The following is a 23144-nucleotide window of genomic DNA, read 5'->3' on the forward strand; positions in this document are numbered from 1 at the left end:
TTACATAGTTCTTCCTTCAGAATTTGGACAGGAAGTGATTATGTAACTCTTAAGATTGATGCATGCACTCGGTAATTGCTTTCTGGCTGTCTGGATCTCTTGTTACCGTCAATTATCTGGTCTGGTGGCGTACAGCTTCTTGCCTTCATTCCACAATGAAACTTTTAGATTGCTCTCCAACCGTGCTTTATATGTAAATTTCTCCTCTTTTCAGCTTCATTTTTCAGATTCTACCATTTTCACAAACAGCAAAGAAAGATTCACAATGACAAGCCCTATAAAAGAAGTTGGATTTTAGTTTTCAAAAATTTTTCAGCATCAATTATCACATCAGCATAAAGTTGGGAGTTAGAAGGTTAGAGATGATTTTTCTAGGTTGTTCGAACACGAAAGGAACCAGATGTCTTTAAGAAACATAATTAAACATCTTACAATTATTTGAGCGAAAAAAAAAAAAAACTAAAAAACAATTATTCGAGTGATTTCAGTGTATATTGATTTGCTGCAATTAAGTACGGTAACCCTTCAGAAAGACTTTCAAATCGAACTTGCATTCGAGTGAAGTGTTTATTAAGGAAAATCTTATTTGATCTAAAGAGTTGGGGAAAAAAGTTTTCACACAGATGGACTAAGAACCAAAAATCCTTGCCACACAATTTTCAAATTCTTTTCTAACAGGCACGAGTGACTGCAGCATGTATAGCACCGGCTAGATGAGGGACGGTCTTGGAACTAAGACCTGCCATGCTAATCCTCCTGCAAAGAAGAAGAAAAATGACTTTAAACTTAAATTTAGCATAGTGTCAGTTAAATTGGGCACTTACAGATCAATATTAGTGGGCGACACAGTCTTTGACAACAATAAAAGAGTTCTATGGTTCATCAAATGTACAGACTTCAGAAGCCCCCGTTTCTAATGGTACACGTAGAATAACAATATCAATAATGCAAATGAAGTTCAGGTTTAAGGGATACAGTAAATGAAACAGCAGAAGGGACTGCCAGAATTCTAACTGTAAGGTGGGTGTGGGAGCAGGGAGGTGGGTACCTACTGGAATTGGAGGAAGAGAATACCAAACTATACCTAGAATATGTACTTATTAATTTTATGCAATTTCTAAGTAATACAAAACCAAATAAATTCAAACAGAAACAACTTTATCATAGCAGTAAAGAAGCTCTCTTCATGTTGAATGGAAGTGTTTAATCATAGAACAACATTGATCACATTGATGTCAAATGATCTTATTATGACTTGTGAAAGAACACTGGAAGAAGAAATCTAAAGGCATGATTTTCTAGCTAAGAAGCAATTCACTGCAAAAAAGCAGAATTTTAGAAAGAGGAAAGCATATCCTTCTTGCCAACTGCCTAGAAACCCCAACCTTCCTCTCACTCCTAAATAATATTTGAAAAAAAAATCAATAAAAAAGTGAAAAGAAAAATGAAATAGATCTTTTACCCATCAGATGTCATGTAAATGTAGTATTCTTTGGTCATAAATGCAACTTGATCGCTGTTTAACCCTGTGAAAGTAAACATTCCAATCTGCTTGATAATGTGACTCCAATCACCTGGAGTGCCTGCCAAAAAGAACATAGAAACATGTTTAGTTTATTAGCCGGATGGAATTCACCAAAGATATAACAGTGAAGAAAATACTAGAAAAGAATAAATGCAAATTTTTTGTGTACAACAAATGTTGTTTGCATAGGTATGTCCAACAAATGTTGTTTGCATAGGTATGTCCAACAAATGTTGAATGACTCATACATATCAAACTTACATTTCATGCAAACAGGAATTCTAAAATAAAAGGGCACAAAAATTTATAGAACATAGAAAGAAAGGATTAGGTAAAACCTCTAGTGCTTAAAGCGTCAAATAGTTGTTTGCGCATGCTAATGATTCGGTCTGCCATTGCTTTCACTTCAATCTTCCACTCATTATACATATCACTGCAAAGAAAAATAAAACAAATTTAAAAGAGAAAAAACGAAAGTGCAGTCCATAAGTGAATTAACTTGATTTGAGTAATTAACTCACTCAATGTTGAACAAGAACATCAAAGATAAAAAGAATTAACCTCAAAAAATGAACACATGTTCTTTTTCTCTAATTATTATTACACGATTTGGGCAGTGGTCAACAGTAATTAGAATGTCTTAAGACTCTTAACATTCACTTTTCTTCAAACTCTAACACCAAGACAAATTGTGGCAATTTACTGAAAACTTTTACAAATGTTACTAGTTTCTGTAATCTAACAAGTTCTAAATAGAGGTTGGTTTGGTTACACCATAAAAAGGCCTCACCTATTCTTGAGAATGGTGGCTGCAATTGACGCACCATGAATAGGTGGACTTGAATACATAGGCCTAATTACAAGCTTCAACTGGCTCTCAACCCCGCTTGCAACATCAGCCACTTACAGACCTGTAAGCAAAATTATTATTATATTCCATGCAAAAGGACATAGTTCACATAAAACAACTTAAACAATGGAGCAATGCAAGTGATTAAAATGTAAAATATAACTTCTCCCTCTTGAAATCGATTTAATGGCTATCTAGTAAACCAATCATCTTCAATGAGTTCCAAGATATTTGAAAAATGCCATTTGCACATAGCAAATTATTCCAAAAAATTAAAAAGAAAAAGAAAAGACAACACTTAGCTATTTCCACGCAGCAATAGACATCATGATGTTAGTTCTTTTAATAAATGTGGATTTACATTATTTAAAGCAGATTCAATCTGATTAAAGGAATACAATTCCAAATGTCACGGACAGAAGACATTTTTATTTGAAGTCCAATGCTACTGTAGCAGGGAGCAAAAGGAAGCAGAGCACTCAGTTTTCCCTGATTGCTGGAAAAATATCATGCTTATCATGAAACAAAAAGAAGGCCTGCCGCTTCACGATATCACTTCTATCGTGAACCAATGGATGTGACAAAGTTTTAACTTCAGACAGTGTTTGTTGACAGACAAATTGACATGAGAGGGTAAAATTATTTTCACCTAAAAGGCTATATATTAAAAGTCTCAAAGAATGTCGGGGAGATTCTTCTTAATTGTCAGAGTAACAGTTTTCAGACAAAAGATTTAGGCCTCCAGCATTACTTAGTCATAATAAAAGAATTTTGCTCAAGATTTATAAGTCCAGCAACTTACAATGCCGAGAGCACCAACACGCTCCCCATAAAGTCCCATGTTTTTTGCATAACTCTGAGCTATAAAGCATTCTCCACCATCAGCAACAAACATGCGAACAGGCTGTGCATCTGCATCTAAGCTACCACTTGCGAACCCCTGGAATGTCAAAATTCAAGTGTTTGTAAATTAACCATTATAAAACCTATTAAAACTATAAGATTAATATCTATGGCATTTTTTATGCAGCATTCTAATAATATCACACATATCTTTAACCACAAGTATATTCGATATTGGAAAATTACCTGGTAAGCACTGTCAAAGAAAGGCAATAACCCTTTAGATCTTATCAACTGCCGGATCTGTTCCAATTGCTCAACAGTTGGGTCAACACCAGTCGGGTTATGAGCACAAGCATGAAGAAGAACTAAAGCTCCAGCTGGTGCTGCGCTAAGATCTTCTAGCAAGCCTGTTTCCCAAAAGTTTTGCCATTCTTTTTATTAGTATACCAGGGGAATTAAATACCAAGATATCAGTTCCATAAACAATAGAGAACTTGTATGAAGGAATTTTAAACCAAAAACAGGCAATAAAAAGGTAATGACATATGCAAGCTGTAATAAATGAAGACTTCAATTGTTTCTCCAATAACTTATTGAAATGAACTTATAAACAGCAGCAACTCATTCACAGTATAGCATATTGATAGAATAATTAACTCGGACCTTGGAAATTGAGCCCACGAGTTGTTGGATCATAGTAGTGGTAAGTCTTCACTGACAACCCTCCCATTGTGAAAACTTTCAAATGGTCTCCCAATGATGGAAATGGAATGTATATGGTATGCTGGCAAACAAAAGGTAGGCAAAATAAGAATTACTTGCTCTTTAAATAAAAATAACTTACTACAAAAATTAAAAACAGAAAAAGATTGTGCATTTTACTTGGTGGTAATGCTTTGCTAGAAACTCAGCTCCAACCCTCAAGGAACCACTACCAGGCAAGCACTGAGTAGTAGCCACTCTGTTCTCTCGAATAGCAGGACTACTCCCAAAAGCGACAAAGAGAAAACATCCAATAAGCTATCAAGAAAACACAACAAAAATGGGAAAAGAACTTGACAAACATTTATAAACTATAATTTCAACTGAATCAGAAGCAATTTTTTTCTTTAATCATTTCCTTTCTTTCTTCCTTTCTTTACCTGTCATCACCAAGAATGAGCTTAGCACTCAATTTATTGAACTCTCCAAGACCAAGAATAGGCAGATATACTTTGACTCTTGACCTGGCATATGCAAAGCATGAGCAAAAAATTTATAAAACATTTGAAAACACTACTAAGGCATGAAAAACAGAATGGTTTGAGTGGCTTACTGGTCATTAACAAGAAGCTGTTCCGCTTTCCGAACTACTTTGAGAACTAAAGGTTTTCCCTCCTGTTATGGCATAAAAGATCAACAAAATCAACATCATTTAAAAAATGAAAGACCGATCTTTTTTTTTTTTGTATCAATATGATTTTTTGAGAGAAAACAAAAAAGGAAATTTAAAATACCTCAGTTCTGTAAGCACCAACGCCTAAATTCAACTTGATCGGGCTGGGATCCTTGTTATAAGCAACAGTAACCTATTTGTTCAAATAAAAAATTCACAAAAATAAAAAATCAATCAAATCATTATATCAATATATAATAACATTAATCAATCGAACGAGTTTCGTCTAAAAGCTAATCTAAAATGAAAGTCTAGCAAAAAAATTGAAACTTTAATATTACAGGCACATGCAAATAAGAAACAGCAAATTCTTTGGTTATATTTGATCGCAGTTCATGATTTCCCGTTATCGAACACGTTATGATCCAATCAACAAAGAGGACCGGCTCAAACTTAAAACAAAGTATTGATAGCTCGCGAAAGAAATATATAAACCAAAGATAGAGAGAAATTGATCATGAGTTACCCCTAGAATGGGATCTTGAGAGCTTGAACAATGGCGGCAAACACCGAATCCATTGCCTTTGGGAGAAATGGAAGAGCTTTTTTTTTTTTTTTTCTTTCCTATGGTTTTACTGGAACTTCGACAGCAGAATCAGAGAAAGGAGATTTTATTTTTTTTGTTTCTTATTACCTGAGATTCTTTGGTTGGTTTCTTTGACGCTCGTGCTTTTCTCAGTGGTGCACTTTTTGCGACGGTTTTTTTTTTGTCTTTTCTTGGAATGTTTTTTTCTCCTTCTTTCGAAACTTTTTGCGTAGACAAGGCTTCAAGAGCTGCTGATTCGGCGACGACCGTGGAGTTTTACATGGATAAATGGGTCCCACCAGCAAAAAGTACTAGTTGTATCTACGAGTCCACGACTAAAAACTGAAATTATTTTTTTAGACTTATTAAAAAAATAAAAAAATATATTATACAAGTTTATCAAGGTTAAATGTAAAAAAAATTCATGTATTAAATTTATTTTTATTCATTTAATATATTAAAAAATAAAATTTTTATTTCATCAAATATTTTAGTATTTTAATCTAACACACATAATTAATTTATTTACTTGAAATCTATATCTAATAAAATTATGATATGTTACATAAATATTCAATTATCAACATATTATTTATTTTTTACGACAATATTTAAAATTTATTTTTAATTTCAAATTAAAAAATTATATATTAAAAAAAAAGAGATTTGAAAAAAAGAGAAAATAAATTTGTTGCTAACGTAATAATAATTGATGTGAGAATATTTATGACACATAATATAATTTAATTAAGTATTTATATCATGTTAATTACATAACTAACGAGAATAATGTGAAGTATCAAATTATTTAACGGAATGAATATTAAAATATTAAAATAAAAATTTTATTTTTTTAAATATTAAATTAATTGACAAAATATATATTGCATGAGATATTTTACATATTAACTCTTACAAAATACATAAAAAAATTATTGATTTTATTATATTATTATAAAAAAATGCATAAAAATTTCTTAATTTTTTGTATTAAGTTATCAAGAATATATCACAAGGCATTGAATTTATCATACAAGATTATAAAAAAATTCTATCAAATACATTGAATTTACTATACAAAATATCAAAAATACCATTAACAATTTAATACACGTATTTATAAAAAATATAATTAAAGATATTGAATTTAGAAAATAAGATTGTCAAGATAAAAAAAAACAACTTATTCAATTTACCAGATAAGTTTGTCAAAAATACATCAAATGGTACTAAATTTATCACACATAATTATTAAAGTACATTGAGGTACATGGCCATGAGTATCTTAAAATAAATAGCAGTGTTAAGTAATATAAGTGATTTTAAAATTCAAATCCATATTGTATTGATTTTTTTTTATAAAAATTTATATAAATCGTTCAATTTTTTAGATGAAGATAAAATATATTGTATTTAATAATTTAAGATAAATGTTATAAATTATACGTTCGAACAAGATATCATATTTAATAATTTAAAATAAATTATTGGAGGTAATACATTTTTTAAATTTAAACCGAATATTCCGAGGGAGACAAGCTGAGCTAACAAGCTGGCTGAATATATCATGGGGATGCCCGATTTGCGATTGAGCTAGCCGATAAGTATGATCTCTCCGGTCTGGCATGAGCCACTCCATTTCTACTTCCACTCAACAAAAAAGATAGGATTCTTGGGCCCTACCTCCAGAGTGGGATATGAGGAGTGCGTACGGCTATTTCAGACCAAAGGGGGCAAGGGGAATCCCCTAAAAGAAAAAAAGTAAGAGAAGTAAGAAAGGGGAGCCACACCCGGGCTATGAGCGTCGTTTTCTTGCCGCAAGGGTTGAGTTCGCTAGCCGTTCAATCCGATCTTCCCTTGGCATGGCAGAGGAGCGCGGCTCGAGACTACTCTTTCAATTCAAAATGAAAGGCAAGCAGGTACATTTTTTAAATTTAAACACTGATTGTTATTTTTTTTTTTGTAAAAAATTTTAGGAATAAATAAATTATTTAATTTTTTAAGTCAAAATAAAATATGTCGTACTTAATAATTTAAAATAAATAATTATAGATCATGTATTTCGAGATGATTTTGATAAATGATTATCAATAAAATTCGAATTCAAAATTATTTTCGTCAAAAATAACAAATTTAATCAATTAAACCAATCATTTGATAATTGAAATGATTATTTCTCTGATAAAAAACTAACCCAATTTTGCTTAGCATTTGCTAGCAAAAGCGTACATGAAAGATGTCAACAAGTAATCAAGACATTTCTGTGTCATCTGCAACCTTGAATTAATATATTACAATAAACCTTCAATAGTACTAGCCCTCTAAATTTAGAAAAATTCAGCATCTCTCCACCTAAAACTAGCAATGAGTTATAACTCACCAAGAGATTAGCACAAAATAAAAACGGTATCAAAAGAAACACATGGATTAATCCCTTTCAAATTTTTCTCATACTGCTGATTTTCTTGCCCGTCGAATGAAAGATTCAGCACTCTGAAATGTTTTTCTATAGAAGCTTTTCCGTCCAAGTTTTTTATTTCCTTGCTGCAAACATAAGATCAGACCAAAGCTAAATGAAACTAATTTGATGCAAATGGGGTTATGGGAATTATTAATTGAAGATATTATCTACTCATATACTTTATGATCAGTGGTTCAAGCTAAAATCACCTGGAAATGAAAGGTAAGATTTGAATCCTTTGATAGTATCGAGAGTCCATCACGAACAGGCACTGGTAAAAGAGACCCCCCAATATGGAAAAGTTAACCAAACTATCAGATACTTGAAGGAAAAATGAAATAATAGCTTGATAATTTGTTGATTGATAAAATGGTTTTACCCAATGCTGAATCAGAGTCATATTCGTCGAAATTAGATCTCAGCAATGGACTCTTAGATAATGCAGGATTGCCTGTACAGGTAAAGAAGAAAAGTGGCACTCCTTCAATGTCAGGCTCATGCTTGTGTATGAGTCTTGCAGGACTTGGAGCAATAGAAACCCTGCATTAGGGAAAATGGTTGGAAAACATAGAACTGATATAGTGAAGATTGAAGAGAGTTGATGGTACCTTGACCTTGAGTCTTCATTCGATTTCTCAACAGTTGCTATTGTTGCTAGCAGTATTTAGGAAAAAAAAATGAAAGAGCAAATTGACAGAAAGAGTTAGAATTGTAACTGGCTAATTATAAACATAAGCAAGAGAGGTGATTTGGAATAATTACATGCAGACAAATAACGCCGGTGATGTCTAGGCAAATTTGGGTTCCACTGAACTCTGGCCAGAGCAAGCTTGTGAGCAAATTGTTCGCATGAGAGAAGTCTCTGGTAGAACATATAACAAGTCATACATAAATGAACTGCAAATGCTGCCAATGACTAAATTAAGTTGTTAGTATCAGCAAGATGAATATATCACTGACTTGTTTTAGGCAGTTGATGCGGAGCTCAGCCTCAGAAAATGCATTTGTCTTGGAAATGCAGTGATTTAGATTAGCAGAGACGTTCCCCAGATGATCAACAAAGGTAACAACAGCCTTGCATATGTACTCTTTTGTGTTTTCCACCACACTGCAAATTACAAAACATACCAATCCTAGCTTAATAGTAAGTCATGAAGTTGAATGTGTCTCTTTGGCAAGTGTCCATCTCTATTTGGTCTAAAGGTCAGTGGTCAGTGGCCAGTGGCCAGTTACCATGGATAGGAGGTTGGGCACAAATGGGCTGGGAGAGGGTAAGCCCTGTATCAATGGCGTCTATTGGTCACAAGGGTCACTGACCACGGGTTGGAACTAGGAAAGTAATCTGAAGAAAAATGGGCTTGAACAGAGGAAGCCCAAGACTTGTACAAAATTCCAGCCCATCAACACCTAACGGTGGGTTCACACTTCACAGTTAATGCGTCTGAAGCAATAGGCTTTACATGAGCCATGACCAAGAGAAAGAGGCTTGAGCCGAAAAAAAAAAAGAAGGAAAAAGAAAAAGAAAGTCATGGGTTCTGATCAGTAACGGCCTAATGGACTCTAAATGAGTCATGAATGAGTTTGGGACCCATAATTTAGGGTCAGATGCAGAGCAGGTCCGTAATATCATGATCCTTCATGGCTTCTCTATTACCCTGCAGCGAAGCTGAGCCAGTCATAACTCAAACTCAACCATGAAAGAGCTTGGTTCGGCCAATGGCCTGCCTGAGTGTCGAGACTCATGGTTGTGGAGTTGGAGTAAAGACCAACTTCCAAATTATAGACAGTTACACGAAAAACGCACCATCAACAGAAGAATAGGAAGAGAAACAAAACTTTTCATGTTTAGGATATGTAAGGGACATCTGGTAAACATGCAAACGAGGTTTTTCAGTAGTCACAGTAATTTTGACTGCTTAGAAATCAAGAAAAACTTACGCTTTCTTCTCTTCAGAGTTCAAGAATGTTGTTTCGCAGTAATCTGCAGCGTAATGAAGCTGAGACCGCAAATCTCTGAGTTCCTATAACCAAAACAAAACAAGCATTAAAATGGAAGTTTTGTATAAAGAAAACTAACCCCCCCACCCCCCCAAGAAAAAGAAGAATGAGAGAGACAGAGATAAACCTGCAGAGACTTGTCAAATCGAAAACCATCGTCCGAATCTTCTTCATTCGGAGGAGAAAATATTTCTGTAATATTCATTCTTTATTGTCTTTGAAAATCAGATCTAACTGATGATGGTAAGTAGAGTAGCTGAGTTAAAGAGATGATGCAAACTTTTCCCTTATCTTTCCTCCGTCTCTTCTTTTGGACTGTATACACTCTTGGGTTAATTCCGAAAGTGAGAGAAGAGAGAGGCTAGTGCTGTTTTCACTGTGGAGCATTCTTTATCTTAATGGCACGAAGAGAATAAGAGAGAAAGATGACAAAAAAGAATTGCAGTCCCGTGATCCTGTGTTGTTAGCTTTTTTGCTTTAAACTCTGTTCCGGAAAAGAGCTGTCACTTACTGACAAAATCATCCAGCCAGTGTGCCACTGCCACACACTTACTTTGTCATGGCGTATCAATGTAGATATACCCTCCATTTCATACAGTATGATGTATGATCTTTATAATGGAATACTTAAATTTGATACTGCAATTTCACTTTTGGCTGCCAGATATATACACCTGAATAATTATGCTGGTGATAAGTAAATTGAGTGGCTGACATCTGAGCAAGCATGTGACTCACTGACGAATGATTGCAAAGCTAGAAGACATTTTAACAGATTTTATTAGCAAAATCTACTGTAATCAAAATTAGATGAACTGATTTCTTCACAACAATGGATTTTCAATGTACACAAAATTACATAGGAAGCAACTGCAACCTTCAATTCTTCTTCCCCAACCCATTCCTCCATTCTCTCCAGAAAGAAATAGTCCTAGTCTCCTACTATGTAATGGTAACTCTTCAATGGACAAAAACCTTGCTTTTAGTACACAAAGCATCAACATACACTCAGCTCAGGGGCTTCAAAACTATACAAAGGGGTTCCAACCGTGATTTCATTTATATTTCTGCAACTTTAGAAGGCCGCCACTTGCTTCATATTTGAAAATCAATTACACAGTTACCTAGCAGCTTTGCAGCTTCTATTTCTGATAGAACTGTGCATTGATCGGAGGAGACGGAAGCTGGCAAAATATCTATTATATTTTTGTATATTTCAAATGGCTTTGCAAACCCATTTGAAAACTGAATTAAGTTCTTGTCAGGAAAACTAACCTCCAATTTATTAGTACTCCCCTGGCTCCTTCCACTTTCAACCAATATTCCCTTGTTTAAAAAAGGATTATTTAATTCTGAACTCTGAAGGACTAGAATTCTCACTATCCTTATCTACCGGTTCACCTAACCCCATTGAATTCATATCCCCAGCTTCATTGGAAACGTGTAACATATTTAAAGGTCGACTACCACTACCACTACCACTTTTAACAGGTTGAACAACATCCACTGCTGCAGATAGGGGGGAGCAAAAGTCGGTTTGGATCGATTAGATCGATCAAAATCGAGTGAATTCGATTGAATCGATTCGATTTATTCGGTTTTAATTATAATCGATTTTTTAAATCGATTAAATTGATTAATTCAATCGGTTTTCAATTTTTAAATTTGATAACCGTATTGATCGAATTAATCGATTTTTTAATAATTAAAAATAAAAAAATTGAGATAAATATTTTTATTTATTTTTTTTTGTTAAAATATTTTTAAAATTATTAAATTTTTTAGTAATTTAGTTTGAATGATACTAGAGTTTGAATTTTATTGAATTGAATTTATAGTTAAATAATTATTCATAATAAAAAAAAATGATAAAAAATCGATTATTTAACCGAATCGATCGAACCGAACTGATTTTAGTCGATTCGGTTATGGTCGGTTATTTACTAATATTTGATCGGTTCGATTATTTGTTAAATAAAAATCGATTAAGTCGATTATTGATTTTTTCAAATCAAACCGACCGAATTGATCATTTACTCATCCCTAACTGCAGAAGAAAAAAATCACAAGCACGGCATAATGGTACTGCTAAATGCCCCATTCTAAAACCTATTTTCAGAGCCTTATCATACAACTGAATTGCCCCCATGGCTCCATCACATCCCCTTCTTTGAACACATATCCAACTGAATCCTCAAGTATACTTCAGATGAATTAGCGTTACATTTCTTAGAAATTTTCCCCATCTTTTTCTCTCCCACCACCGCCATCACCATCCTTAGCCACTGAATTGTCCATAGGTTAGAAGATTTCAGTTTAAGCCCCATAATCTCATATTTAGCCCTCAATGAAGAATTCCTAGAACCCATTTCTCTTCGTTTTTCCAAAAAAATAAATCTCTTTTTCTTGCATTCTTATCCTTTCCATACCTCCTCTTTTCAGCAATCCCTTCCAACAATGAATTAAAAAGATTTTCCAAGTAGTTTCTTTCTACTCCCTCATCTCCGGACCTTAAAGAGCTAAACCCAGAACCACTTTCTTTCTTACTTTCAGAATATCCAGTCTTTCTTGAGGTTTCATAGTCTTTTGTGGATAACTTTGCATGAAGTAGTGTCTAACATGACTTTATCTTACAAAAGGTTGAGAAATTTTGTCCTTTGGAGGTGAAGGATGACGAAAATGAGAAAAACAATCGAAGTTGAGAGCGGTAAAAGGTAAAGAGTACTTACAGATACAGAGAGGGATGGTAAGAAATGGAAAGGACATAATTAAAAAAAGTCGTGCAGATAAATAGAACAAGTACTTAGAATTTGCTCCCAAAGTATTTTTAGTCATATAAAGAAATTGGTTTTTATCCCTATTTTAATTTTCTGAAATCTTTGTAACGCAAAATGAGAAATTTGTTGAAATAATCCATCTGTAGGAAAGGGCTTCAAATTCTGTATAAACTATTTTTTTTTCTTTGCCATGATAATTTAGTGGCGGATATTAATATTTAATTTTAAAAAATTAATTAATATTATATTAAATATTAATTTTTTTCATTAATATATCTTATTATATATATATATATAATGGAGGAAGAAAAAAATTTAAGGTAAAATTAAAAGTGGCAATTACACGAAGAAATGTATCTTGATAGTTTAATTTTGTGTAGTCTGAATACATAGAAAAGCTCATTGATAATCTCTTAACGCGTATGCGTTAAATGTAACTTTAACCTCTATATTTTAAAAGTTTAAATTTTGGGGGCTAAGATTCTCTTTTGCTTGTATTACGAGTAGTCTTGCATTATCAGTGTATTCGGTTAAATTTAAATTAAAATAAATTTAAATTTAAATTTAAATTTGATTTAAAATTTAATATTTAAAATTAAGTTTAAATTTAATCAAATTTTATTATTTTAATTTGAATTTAATTTGAGATAAAAATTAAATTACTCGAATTCATTTGATTAAATTTATTAATATTTAAAAATAAATTTAATTTTTATATTCAATAAAATTTAATTATTTGTGTTTGAGTTCTAATTAAAAATATTTTATTAATTAAAATAATTAAAACATAAAATTTTAATTAGATTTATAAATTATTTTAATTAAATATAAAAATATTTAAATTTAATTTAATTGATAAATTAAATTTAAATTTTATTTAAATCGAAATGAATATAAATATAATATTTATTTTCTTATCTTACATAATATGATGATTTTTATAAAATAAAAAAATAATAATATTGATATATGAGTCGTGAACGCAAAAAAAAAAAAAAAATCAATCACTCATAAAAACGATGAATATCTTTTTCTTTCATAAAGGAGCCAAAAAAGCCAAACCGAGCGTTGACCGCGGTTGTTAGAGATTAAAACGACGTAGTTCGTACGTCCTAACGTCACGCTTTTCATGGGATCAGGATTGGACGGCCATGACGGCCAAATATCCACGTGGCACATGATGCAGTACCGCAATATGTTATATCTGTTACACTGTAGTATTCGAGAAAATATTAAAAAAAAGGTGGAAATATTTTTTTTGGGTCAAAAGCTATTTTCTACTCGACGAGTATATAGAGTGAAGCACGGCACCTTAATCCAAGCTTATTTCATATATCCGCTTTAGAAAGATCCATAATTGAAAGAAAAGCCGAAAAGATCGATGTCGCAAATTCGAGTGACGATGGAGGTCGGAAACGACGGCGTTGCAGTTATCGCCATCTCCGATCCTCCCGTTAACGCCTTAGCTATTCCCAGTAAAGCTTTGCTCAGCCAAACTTTATCGCTTTCTTTTCATTTCTTTTTTCGCTCTTCATTTACGATTTGGTGATTTGATTTGATTTTCTTCTTTTATTGTTGCAGCTATTGCGGGATTGAAGGAGAAATTTCATGAGGCGACGAGGAGAAGCGATGTCAAAGCTATTGTTCTAACCGGTGAGTTTCGAGTTTTTAATCTAATCAAATTTAAAAGAATCTTTTTTTTTTTTTTATGATTATCTTATATTCAAGACTCAAAGAGTATGATCCATGAGGAGTTACTAGAGACAAAAGTTGGAGAAAAAGAACTGTTCAAAATTGCTAAGACGAAAGATAAGAAGAGTAGAAATCTTAATGGTGTTAGACGCATCAAAGGCAAGGACGGATGAGCTTTAGTGAAAGATGAGGAGATTAAAAAGAGTTGGAAAAATAATTTTGATAATTTCTTTAATAGCTATTTTGAGCATGATATAGGTGGGTTGAACATACCTTCTTAGGGTGTGAATGGTGTGTTTAAGTGTAATATTAAAAGTTACATAAAGAGGCTTTGAGAAGGATGAGATTAAAGAAAGCTATAGGACCATATGGAATCTTGATTGAAGTCTATAAATGCTTAGGTGAAATAGGGATAAGATGGTTGACGGATCTTTTTAACAAAATTTGGCTTATCCAAAGATGCCAAAAGAATTGAGGAAGAGCACTCTTTTTCCTTAGACAAGAATAAAGGCAATGTATAAGATTGCTCGAATTATTGAGAAATAAAACTTATGAGTTATACTATGAAACTTTGGGAGAGAATAGTTGAATGTAGGTTACAATGTGAAGTCACTATTTCCAAAAACTAATTTGGGTTTGTACTAGGACACTCCACAATAGAGATGATCCACCTTTTGAGGTTTTTATTGGAGGGTTTTCGGGTAAGAAAGAAAGATCTACATATGGCATTTATCGACTTAGAGAAAGCATACGATAGAGTTCCTCGAGAGGCGCTCTGGTGGGCCTTAATGAAGAAAGAGTCCCTTTAAAGTACATCAACATAGTTAAAGATACGTATGAAAGAGTGGTAACGAATGTGAAGATGATTGGGGGCATGACAGATAGCTTCCCTATTACCTTAAGATTACATCAAGGCTCAGCAATAAGTCCTTTCCATTTTGCATTAATTATAGACGAGCTCACTGAATGTATCCAAGATAAGGTGCCATGGTGTATGTTATTTGCTGACGATATAGTCTTAGTTGCTGAAACTTGTGACGCCTTTGATACAAAATTAGAATTATGGAGGAGAACAATGGAGTCTCGAGGTTTTAAATTGAGTAGATCTAAAATTGAATATATGGAATGCAAGTTTAGTAGTCACAAAGAAGTGGGTACTAGTGTGATTAAGTTGGATGGTGATGGAGTACCAAAGAGTAGTTAGTTTTGATATTTGAGATCAATTATTCAAAGTGATACTTAGATAGAAGTAGATGTCAAACATAAGATTCAAGCAGGATGGACGAGGTGGTGAAGTGCATTGGGTATGTTTTGTGATCGCAACATGCCTTTAAAGTTAAAAGCGAAGCTGTAAAACAATTGTAAGGCCTGCATTACTATATGGAACTAAGTGTTAGGGTGTTAAGAAACAACATGAGAAGAAAATGAATGTGGCAGAAATGAGGATGCTTAGATGGATGTGTGGTAAGACTAGAAGAGACAAAATCAGAAATGAAGAGATTCAAGAAAAATTAGGGGTAGTTCGAATTGAAGAGAAGATGAGATAGGGCTATTTGCGATTGTTTGGACATGTGAAACGTAAGCTTAGCTATGCACTGGTTAGGAGAATTGAGTTTCTAGATTTGGGAGAGATCAAAACATCTGGAGGTAGACCATGAAAGATATGGATGCAAGTAATAAAAAACGATATGATGGTTAAGGAATTAGATGAAAAGCTGGTTGTTGATAGAAATGAGTGGTGCAAGAAGATTCAAATTACAACCTAACTTGATTCTCTTATTTGATTTTTCATGCAGCCGACCCCAAAGTATGGGATATAAGGCTTAGTGTGTTGTTGTTGTATTATCTTATGTTAAATTTTTATTGTAAGGTTTGGATGCTAATTCTTGGAATTCTGCTTACTGATTTTATTATATTTTTGAATTGGTTAATGAAGGCAAGGGAGGAAGGTTTTCTGGTGGTTTTGATATCAATGTTTTCCAGAAAGTTCACGAAACCGGTATGAGCTTGTTTGTTAGTTAATTAATTAGACTGTTTGCAGTTCTTTTTTGTGCGGTTAATTTTATAAAAAGTTAATTACTTAAACTTAATGAGAAGTGGAAATTTACAATCTCTATTTGATTGGTGGTTAAACAGGTGATGTATCGATTATGCCCGATGTCTCCATTGATCTTGTTGTTAATGCTATTGAAGGTCTTTCCTCATCCTTTTACTTATTTTGAGTGTTCTTTTTACTGTTATTTATGGCCCATCTTATGCGATTCTTTTCACCCTCTCAGATTGCAAGAAGCCTGTTGTGGCAGCTGTTGAAGGATTGGCTCTTGGAGGTGGCTTAGAATTGGCAATGGTTTGTTCTTTTGTCTCTTGATGAATATGTAACGTGATTAACTTCTTTTGCTAACAAATTTTTGTCCGCCTAAATTTTCTCAGTTGTCTAATCCTTGTTATTCTTATGCAGGGTTGCCATGCACGTATTGCTGCCCCTAGAGCTCAACTTGGCTTGCCAGAATTGTCACTTGGAGTGATTCCTGGGTTTGGAGGTAAAGCCACTAGTATATGTCTGACAAAAACATGTGCAGATGTGCAATTATTTGGAGTTTGGATGATAACTACTAGTTTGTACTTTTCAAGCATTGACTGACTTGTTATGCTATGGCTCTTTCAAAAGGCACACAACGTCTTCCAAGGCTTGTAGGGCTGTCAAAGGCCATTGAAATCATGCTGGTAATAATTCCTGTCTGTGATGCTTTTTGAAATTTTTGAATGACTAGTTAACTTATTTTTCCTATTTTTAGGGGCTTGTAATTTATTCTGCACTGTGATTTTACCTATTCATCACTACAAAAGGGGAGGGATGGAGAGAGGGGGTATTCATCAACATATTAAAAAGTTCATGGTATTAATTACATCTTCTACTAGAGTTAGAAAACATTGTCATTAGGTTTTCATTCCTTTGTTGTAAACTAGTTGCTGGACACCTCCAGTGGATTAAGAAAAAGTTTATTTTCCAACTAAGAATATTTTTATGATGAATTTTTTTAGTAGTTACTCATGGTTAAAATCAATAATTGGATTTAATTTTGCTTTAATTGTTCTAATTTCATGATAGGATGAAACTGCAAATCTACCTGTGTTCCTTATCATAAGACCCTAAGCTGATGTTGTATCCTTCACCGTCTGAACTTTAAAATGCTTTTCATTGTTAATGGTTGTGGAGTTCACTTTTTTCACTTGGTAAATCTAATTCATACATGTAAAATGCTTTGCAGTCATCCAAACCAATCATGTCTGAAGAAGGGAAGAAACTTGGTCTTATTGATGCTCTTGTCCCTTTTGAAGAGTTGCTGAAGGTTTCTCGCAAATGGGCTTTGGACATTGTAGAGAGACGTAAACCGTGGTTGCGTTCCCTTCACAGAACAGACAAGATTGGATCCCTGTCTGAAGCACGGAAGGTGTTAAAAATTGCAAGACAACAAGCCAAAAAGACTGCCCCTAATTTGCCTCAGCATCAGGCATGTCTAGATGTAATTGAGGAAGGCATTGTCCATGGGGGATATAATGGAGTTCTACAGGTAGATTTTGGTTTTGAGACGTACTGCGTTTACTTGCGTAATTGTCTTCCTTGCTGAAGAAATTGCTTCTGATGTTTAGTTGTTTACATGAATGCTTTTTTTTTTTTAATAGAGCTTTTATAATAGTATCTCATAAACTTTTGTGGTGTGCAGTGATGGATTTTGTAGGATCCCTTTAATCTTATATGTGATAATGTTTAGTCTCATAAGAATCTTGACTCAGCTGTACTTAAACATTTGGATTGCTATCCATTCATATTTATTTTTCAAATTGGAATTTATATATGCAGGAGGCCAAAGTTTTTAAAGAGTTAGTTCTTTCAGACACTGCAAAAGGTCTTGTTCATGTGTTCCTTGCCCAGCGTGCTACATCAAAGGTAATTGCTGATACCTGGAACATTTTGCACCTTTTCTCATTTTAATTCCTTCGGCAGTAATTAAGCCAGCGGTGGCACTTGCCTTGTGAAATAGTTGGTTGTCTATATGTAGTGGAGTAATTCAAACTTTAAAGTTGATATTGAAGTCACACAACCAATTGGGATCTTTTGTGGTATTTTTTCTCTGAAATTTTACTTTTGCAGGTGCCAAATGTTACTGATGTTGGTCTAAAACCAAGGCAAACAAAGAAAGTTGCTATTATTGGTGGAGGCCTAATGGGCTCTGGAATTGCTACGGCTCTTATTGTGAGCAATATATTTGTTGTTCTCAAGGAAGTTAACTCTGAATATCTCCTGAAAGGAATAAAAATGATTGAAGGTGGTTATTCATAGTTTATGGTTGCTCTTTTAATAGCCAATAAACTGATGGTAGTAGTGTTTTCTTGGCAAGGAATTATGACATTCTAATTCTTATTTTAAAATATAACATTAATGATTATTTTAAGGTATATGTTACATGTGGAACTATTTACAAGTTATAGAAATTTAATGCTATCTTTTTTCTTCTCTTTTTTGATTTTTGTTGGCAGCAAATATTCGAGGTTTAGTGGCTAAAGGAAAATTGACAAATGATAAGGCAGAAAAAGCTCTCTCAATGCTTAAAGGAGTTTTGGATTACACTGAATTTAAAGATGTAGACATGGTCATAGAGGTGAGACATGTTATGAAATTTGTAACATTTCTGAACTATTGATTGCCATGGCCTGGCCACACGTAAACTCTCATGACTATCTTTACTCAAAATTTGTCAATCTCTAGTCTGTACTTAACTTTGGTTTTTCTGATGTTAAGAGGATTTGCAATGAAGTATTTCTAATGCAGTTTCTCTTTGCAGGCTGTTGTTGAAAATGTCCCATTAAAGCAAAAAATATTTAGTGAGATAGAGAAGGCCTGCCCTCCTCACTGCATTTTGGCAACAAACACATCCACTATTGACCTCAATTTAATTGGAGAAAAAATAAAATCACAAGATCATGTTATAGGAGCTCACTTTTTCAGGTTATCAAACTTATTTTCCTCTTTTGCTGACATGTTATTGCCTTTCTAATTATCTATCATATGCGTTATATATGGAGGAATCTAACATATAAATCCTCCATGACTTTTTGAAAGGCTTTATTTGGTACTTTTGGAGCTACAGTCCTTCCACTTGCATCTTGTGCTCCTCAAGTATATTGAGAGGCTGATATTTCTGCAGGAGTTGTGAATGATTTTAAGGAGCCTTGTAATATAATCTTTATAAGTGATGTACACAAAGAATACTTTGCCTAGCTGTCAAACTTTCTCTTCATTTCTCACATATCTTTACATTTTTTATTTTTAACTCGTATAGTAATAATCAGTAGTTATACTTCTATCATAATTAATAGGATCATCCAAGATCAAATAGATCCCTTCTAAGATCTCATAATGCTGTTGAGGAACAGAAGGTCCTTTGAACCCTTCATTTTTTACCACCTTCCTCTTCTTTCTTTTGGTTACATTGAACTTTTGTGTTTAGCATAGCACTAGAATGATTCTGAGTGTTTCTTATGTAGACAGTCTTGGAGTCAATGGCACTTAGCAGTCCAGAATGATTTTGATAACACGAATGCTATTCCTCAGAAGCTTTGATTTCTTCCTTTCCTAATGTATTTTTTTCATCTCTTCACACCATGGACAATTAATTAATTTCTTGGGATTTGTTTGTTTATGAGGAAACCCTGTTTAAACAAACATGAATTTTGGCCTTAGGATAAATGATGAATGGAACAAGATGTATAAGATTTCTTTGCAGAGTTTAAAGAAATGAATATTTAAGGAACTGACGTTACTTGAAAAGAACAGATTAGACCTTACATGAAATGAGTTGGTCTCCTAACTGTCATATGCTCTTTGCATAACTGAAATTGAAGTTTTTGGACAATTGCACTATAGTTTGTATTGTCTAATTTCTTTTGTTGAATATATTGTCTGATATTGATCCTTAATAAACCAGCCTTTTCTTATCTTTTTATTTGACTTGGATCTCTCACAGTCCTGCCCATGTGATGCCTCTTTTGGAGATTGTAAGAACACAAAAAACTTCCCCACAAGTAATTCTTGATCTTATGACAGTTGGGAAAGAAATAAAGAAAGTTCCTGTTGTGGTTGGTAATTGCACCGGCTTTGCGGTCAATCGGACATTCTTCCCCTATGGGCAAGGTGCACAATTATTGGTCAATTTAGGTGTTGATGTGTTCAGAATTGACCGGGTGATCAGCAATTTTGGCCTTCCTTTGGGTCCTTTCCAGTAATCTTCTTTCTTTAGCATTAGACAGCTTTTTCATGATTTGAGTACATATGTTTACAACTTTGATGATCTCCTTAAATAGAGAGGAAATCAACCAAATAAATTGTGTGTCATGGAACTGTCATCATTCTTGGTTGTAGCTTGGGTATAATGATGATTTCAGCATAATATATGCTTATGCAACTGAAAAGCTGGGTATCACTGGTCTTTCTGGAAGGGTAAATCTAAGGCATAAATAATTGCCACATATTGGTGCATCTACACAAGCACAAACACACACCACTAATGATTCATATTACTATCTGGATGCCACTGATGGCTTGGGGAACAGATCAGTTAATCTTAGAGTTCTAGTAGTGATCAGATTTCAGTTCATCTGATTGTGGCAATTCGGTTTGAAGCAATACATATGAACTTTATATCTTGGTGTATTCTGGATGGATGGTGATAAGTTATGCTTCTCTTTTGCAATTCTTGCAGACTTCAAGACTTAGCTGGCTATGGAGTGGCCTTGGCAGTTGGGCAAGAATATGCAAAGGCATTCCCAGATCGAATATTCAAATCTCCATTGGTTGAACTTTTGGTGAAAAATGGACGAAATGGTAAAGAAATACTATATTTCTAATCCTGTCACATTCTTTTTCCTCTTTGATAGTGTTGTCAATGCACGTTCCTTTGTTATTGGAGCATTTTATGAACTTTTGGTCTTTCAGGGAAAAACAATGGGAAAGGATACTATATTTATGAGAAGGGAAGCAAGCCAAAACCTGATCCTTCAGTGTTACCTATTATTGAGGAGTCTAGACAGCTTACCAAAATTATGCCTGGTGGAAAGGTACACTTGCCTCCAAAATAAGTCTATAGGCATAAAAATTTGTCCACTGATTGCCAACTTTTAAGATTTATTGTCCCATGGTTGAGTTGTTGGCAGCAGGCTATAAAAGACAGGAGAACAACTGCAATCACCTGCTTAGCAAAATAAAAAGCAACTGCAATCACCTTTTCTGTTGCTTTTTTAGGCAAATTAGCTAATGCATTGTTATTGTAATTGTTTTACAGCCTATATCAGTTACTGATAAAGAAATTCTGGAGATGATACTCTTCCCAGTAGTTAATGAGGCATGCCGGGTTCTCCATGAAGGGATCGTGGTTCGAGCATCTGACTTGGATATTGCATCTGTTCTTGGAATGAGCTTCCCATCTTATCGGTAAATCTTTGGGCCTTGGGGGCAGTTGCTCTTTCATACTTTTTTTTTTGGTGTTGGGTGAGGAAAATTCACGGACAGTTTTTGTTTTATTTGACAACTTTTTTAATGTCGTTGCAAGGTTTGTCCTAAATATTATCTGATTTACAATATTGTTTGATTCATTTGTACGTTCATTTTAGGATCAATTCACGTGTTTGGGAATTGTTATTTGTAGTATGGTTCTGGGTTAGTCCAGAAAATCACTTTGCTTTCGAGTTTTTCTCCCACATTTGACAGTGATTATCTTCTTTTTGGCAGTGGTGGTATAGTATTTTGGGCAGATACAGTAGGGGCAAACCATGTATATAAAAATCTAAAAAGATGGTCGGAAATTTATGGCAACTTCTATAAACCATCAAAGTTTTTGGAAGAAAGAGCCATTAAGGGCATCCCATTGGTAAGATCCTCATCCTTTTTGGTCTGAATATTTTTTTCATCTTTATCGAATGTTATTAAACTTGGCATTGCTTAGATTCCTACGTACATCGTTGCATGTAAGGGTCTAACGAGTCGAGTTCAAATAGTTTAATACTCAATTCAAAAGGCTCTTTAGTTTAATTGAATTTTTACTTTGTAGTATATGTATATAAATAAATGGTAAAAATATAATTTAATGTTAATATTTGCAATTTTATCAAAATCTAATCGAACTTAGCTCAAGTGATTTAGTTAAATTTTGAGTCAGACTTGAACATGAAAAATGAAGTTTGATTGAGTTTAAGTTGAGCTTTGAGTTTTGAATTTTCAAGTGAAGTCGAGCTCGAGCCTGTAAATGGTATTAACTCGATCCAGCTATATTAGGGTACTCTCGGCTGAGATTTCACCCTGGCTGCAATTTTCAAAACATTTCTGTGGTTAAGTTTAGGCCCGCATCCATTTTTCCGCTCTTAGACGCGTAATGTTTGTCCCATTTTTCTCTATCAAAATTGAGTTTACAAAGGAAAGAAGATTATGATGTTCATGTTAACCTTTTTCTATTTTGCAGAGTGCGCCGGCAACGTCATCTCCATCATCAAGGCTCTAAGGCTTATGAAAGTTCAAATTCACCCAGTCATTAAGCCAGCTGTGTGGTAGTGGATGGTAATAAAATTAATAAGAATTTGGTTTCAAATATAAGTGTCTTCCAATCGTTACTATCTGAGAAACTCCGAATGGTTTAAAAGCAATAAAAATTATGGTTTTAATACAATTTTAATTTTAATAATTCATTGTTTCTTAATGTAAATAATAAATGTGTTTCTTCGTATAAATATTTAGTAATGTCAAGGAATATACATTGGCTTGACATGCTATAATTTTTTTCATTTTTCAGTTACTGTTTTACAAAATTCACGAATTTGAAATTGACTTCAATATTACTGAACTGAGTGGTATTAAAATCTTAATTTTTGTATATACGATTTAGGATTAAAAGAGAAACTCTCTTATTCGTAAAGACTACATCATGCATTTGTATTACTTACACTTTCTAAAAAAAATCTTTCATTTTATAAATTTTATTTCGCC

General features: G+C 33.6%; 3 protein-coding genes across 5 annotated transcripts; 1 reads left to right on the forward strand and 2 right to left on the reverse strand.

Moving 5' to 3' along the window:
• Window positions 1–532: 532 nt before the first annotated feature.
• On the reverse strand, window positions 533–5309 carry LOC111299111 (aspartate aminotransferase 3, chloroplastic-like). The gene is made up of 12 exons (XM_022894091.2): window positions 5123–5309; window positions 4718–4789; window positions 4537–4598; window positions 4364–4447; window positions 4104–4203; window positions 3885–4005; window positions 3465–3628; window positions 3174–3315; window positions 2316–2427; window positions 1864–1958; window positions 1463–1583; window positions 533–756 (listed from the first exon to the last, which is right to left on the reverse strand). Exons 6-12 carry the CDS (start codon window positions 3949–3951, stop codon window positions 672–674), a joined length of 786 nt encoding a protein of 261 aa, XP_022749826.2. The 5' UTR covers window positions 3952–4005; window positions 4104–4203; window positions 4364–4447; window positions 4537–4598; window positions 4718–4789; window positions 5123–5309; the 3' UTR covers window positions 533–671.
• Window positions 5310–7421: 2112 nt separating this feature from the next.
• On the reverse strand, window positions 7422–10092 carry LOC111300339 (putative protein ABIL5). 2 transcript variants are annotated; one of them, XM_022895971.2, is made up of 8 exons: window positions 9769–10092; window positions 9582–9664; window positions 8604–8751; window positions 8406–8505; window positions 8252–8297; window positions 8023–8183; window positions 7853–7914; window positions 7422–7726 (listed from the first exon to the last, which is right to left on the reverse strand). In XM_022895971.2, the coding sequence occupies exons 1-8, from the start codon at window positions 9844–9846 to the stop codon at window positions 7631–7633; spliced, it is 774 nt and encodes a 257-aa protein (XP_022751706.2). In that variant the 5' UTR covers window positions 9847–10092; the 3' UTR covers window positions 7422–7630. The 2 variants fall into 2 exon arrangements, with proteins under 2 accessions (XP_022751706.2, XP_089602932.1); XM_089746806.1 differs by having other exon boundaries at window positions 8258–8297; window positions 9769–9983.
• A 3647-nt stretch (window positions 10093–13739) lies between these two features.
• Window positions 13740–22827, forward strand: LOC111299112 (peroxisomal fatty acid beta-oxidation multifunctional protein AIM1-like). Of its 2 annotated transcripts, XM_022894092.2 has the most exons (18): window positions 13740–13893; window positions 14000–14071; window positions 16047–16109; window positions 16247–16303; window positions 16390–16457; window positions 16569–16650; window positions 16779–16834; window positions 17380–17682; window positions 17973–18059; window positions 18264–18438; window positions 18650–18771; window positions 18955–19118; window positions 20137–20391; window positions 20872–20993; window positions 21105–21226; window positions 21451–21599; window positions 21897–22035; window positions 22624–22827. In XM_022894092.2, exons 1-18 carry the CDS (start codon window positions 13800–13802, stop codon window positions 22660–22662), a joined length of 2169 nt encoding a protein of 722 aa, XP_022749827.2. In that variant the 5' UTR covers window positions 13740–13799; the 3' UTR covers window positions 22663–22827. The 2 variants fall into 2 exon arrangements, with proteins under 2 accessions (XP_022749827.2, XP_022749828.2); XM_022894093.2 differs by lacking the exon at window positions 20137–20391.
• The last annotated feature ends 317 nt before the right edge of the window (window positions 22828–23144 follow it).

This window comes from Durio zibethinus, chromosome 18 (genome assembly GCF_047325235.1).
Source record: "Durio zibethinus cultivar Kanyao isolate XHJ-2024 chromosome 18, ASM4732523v1, whole genome shotgun sequence".
NCBI classification, from domain to species: domain Eukaryota; kingdom Viridiplantae; phylum Streptophyta; class Magnoliopsida; order Malvales; family Malvaceae; genus Durio; species Durio zibethinus.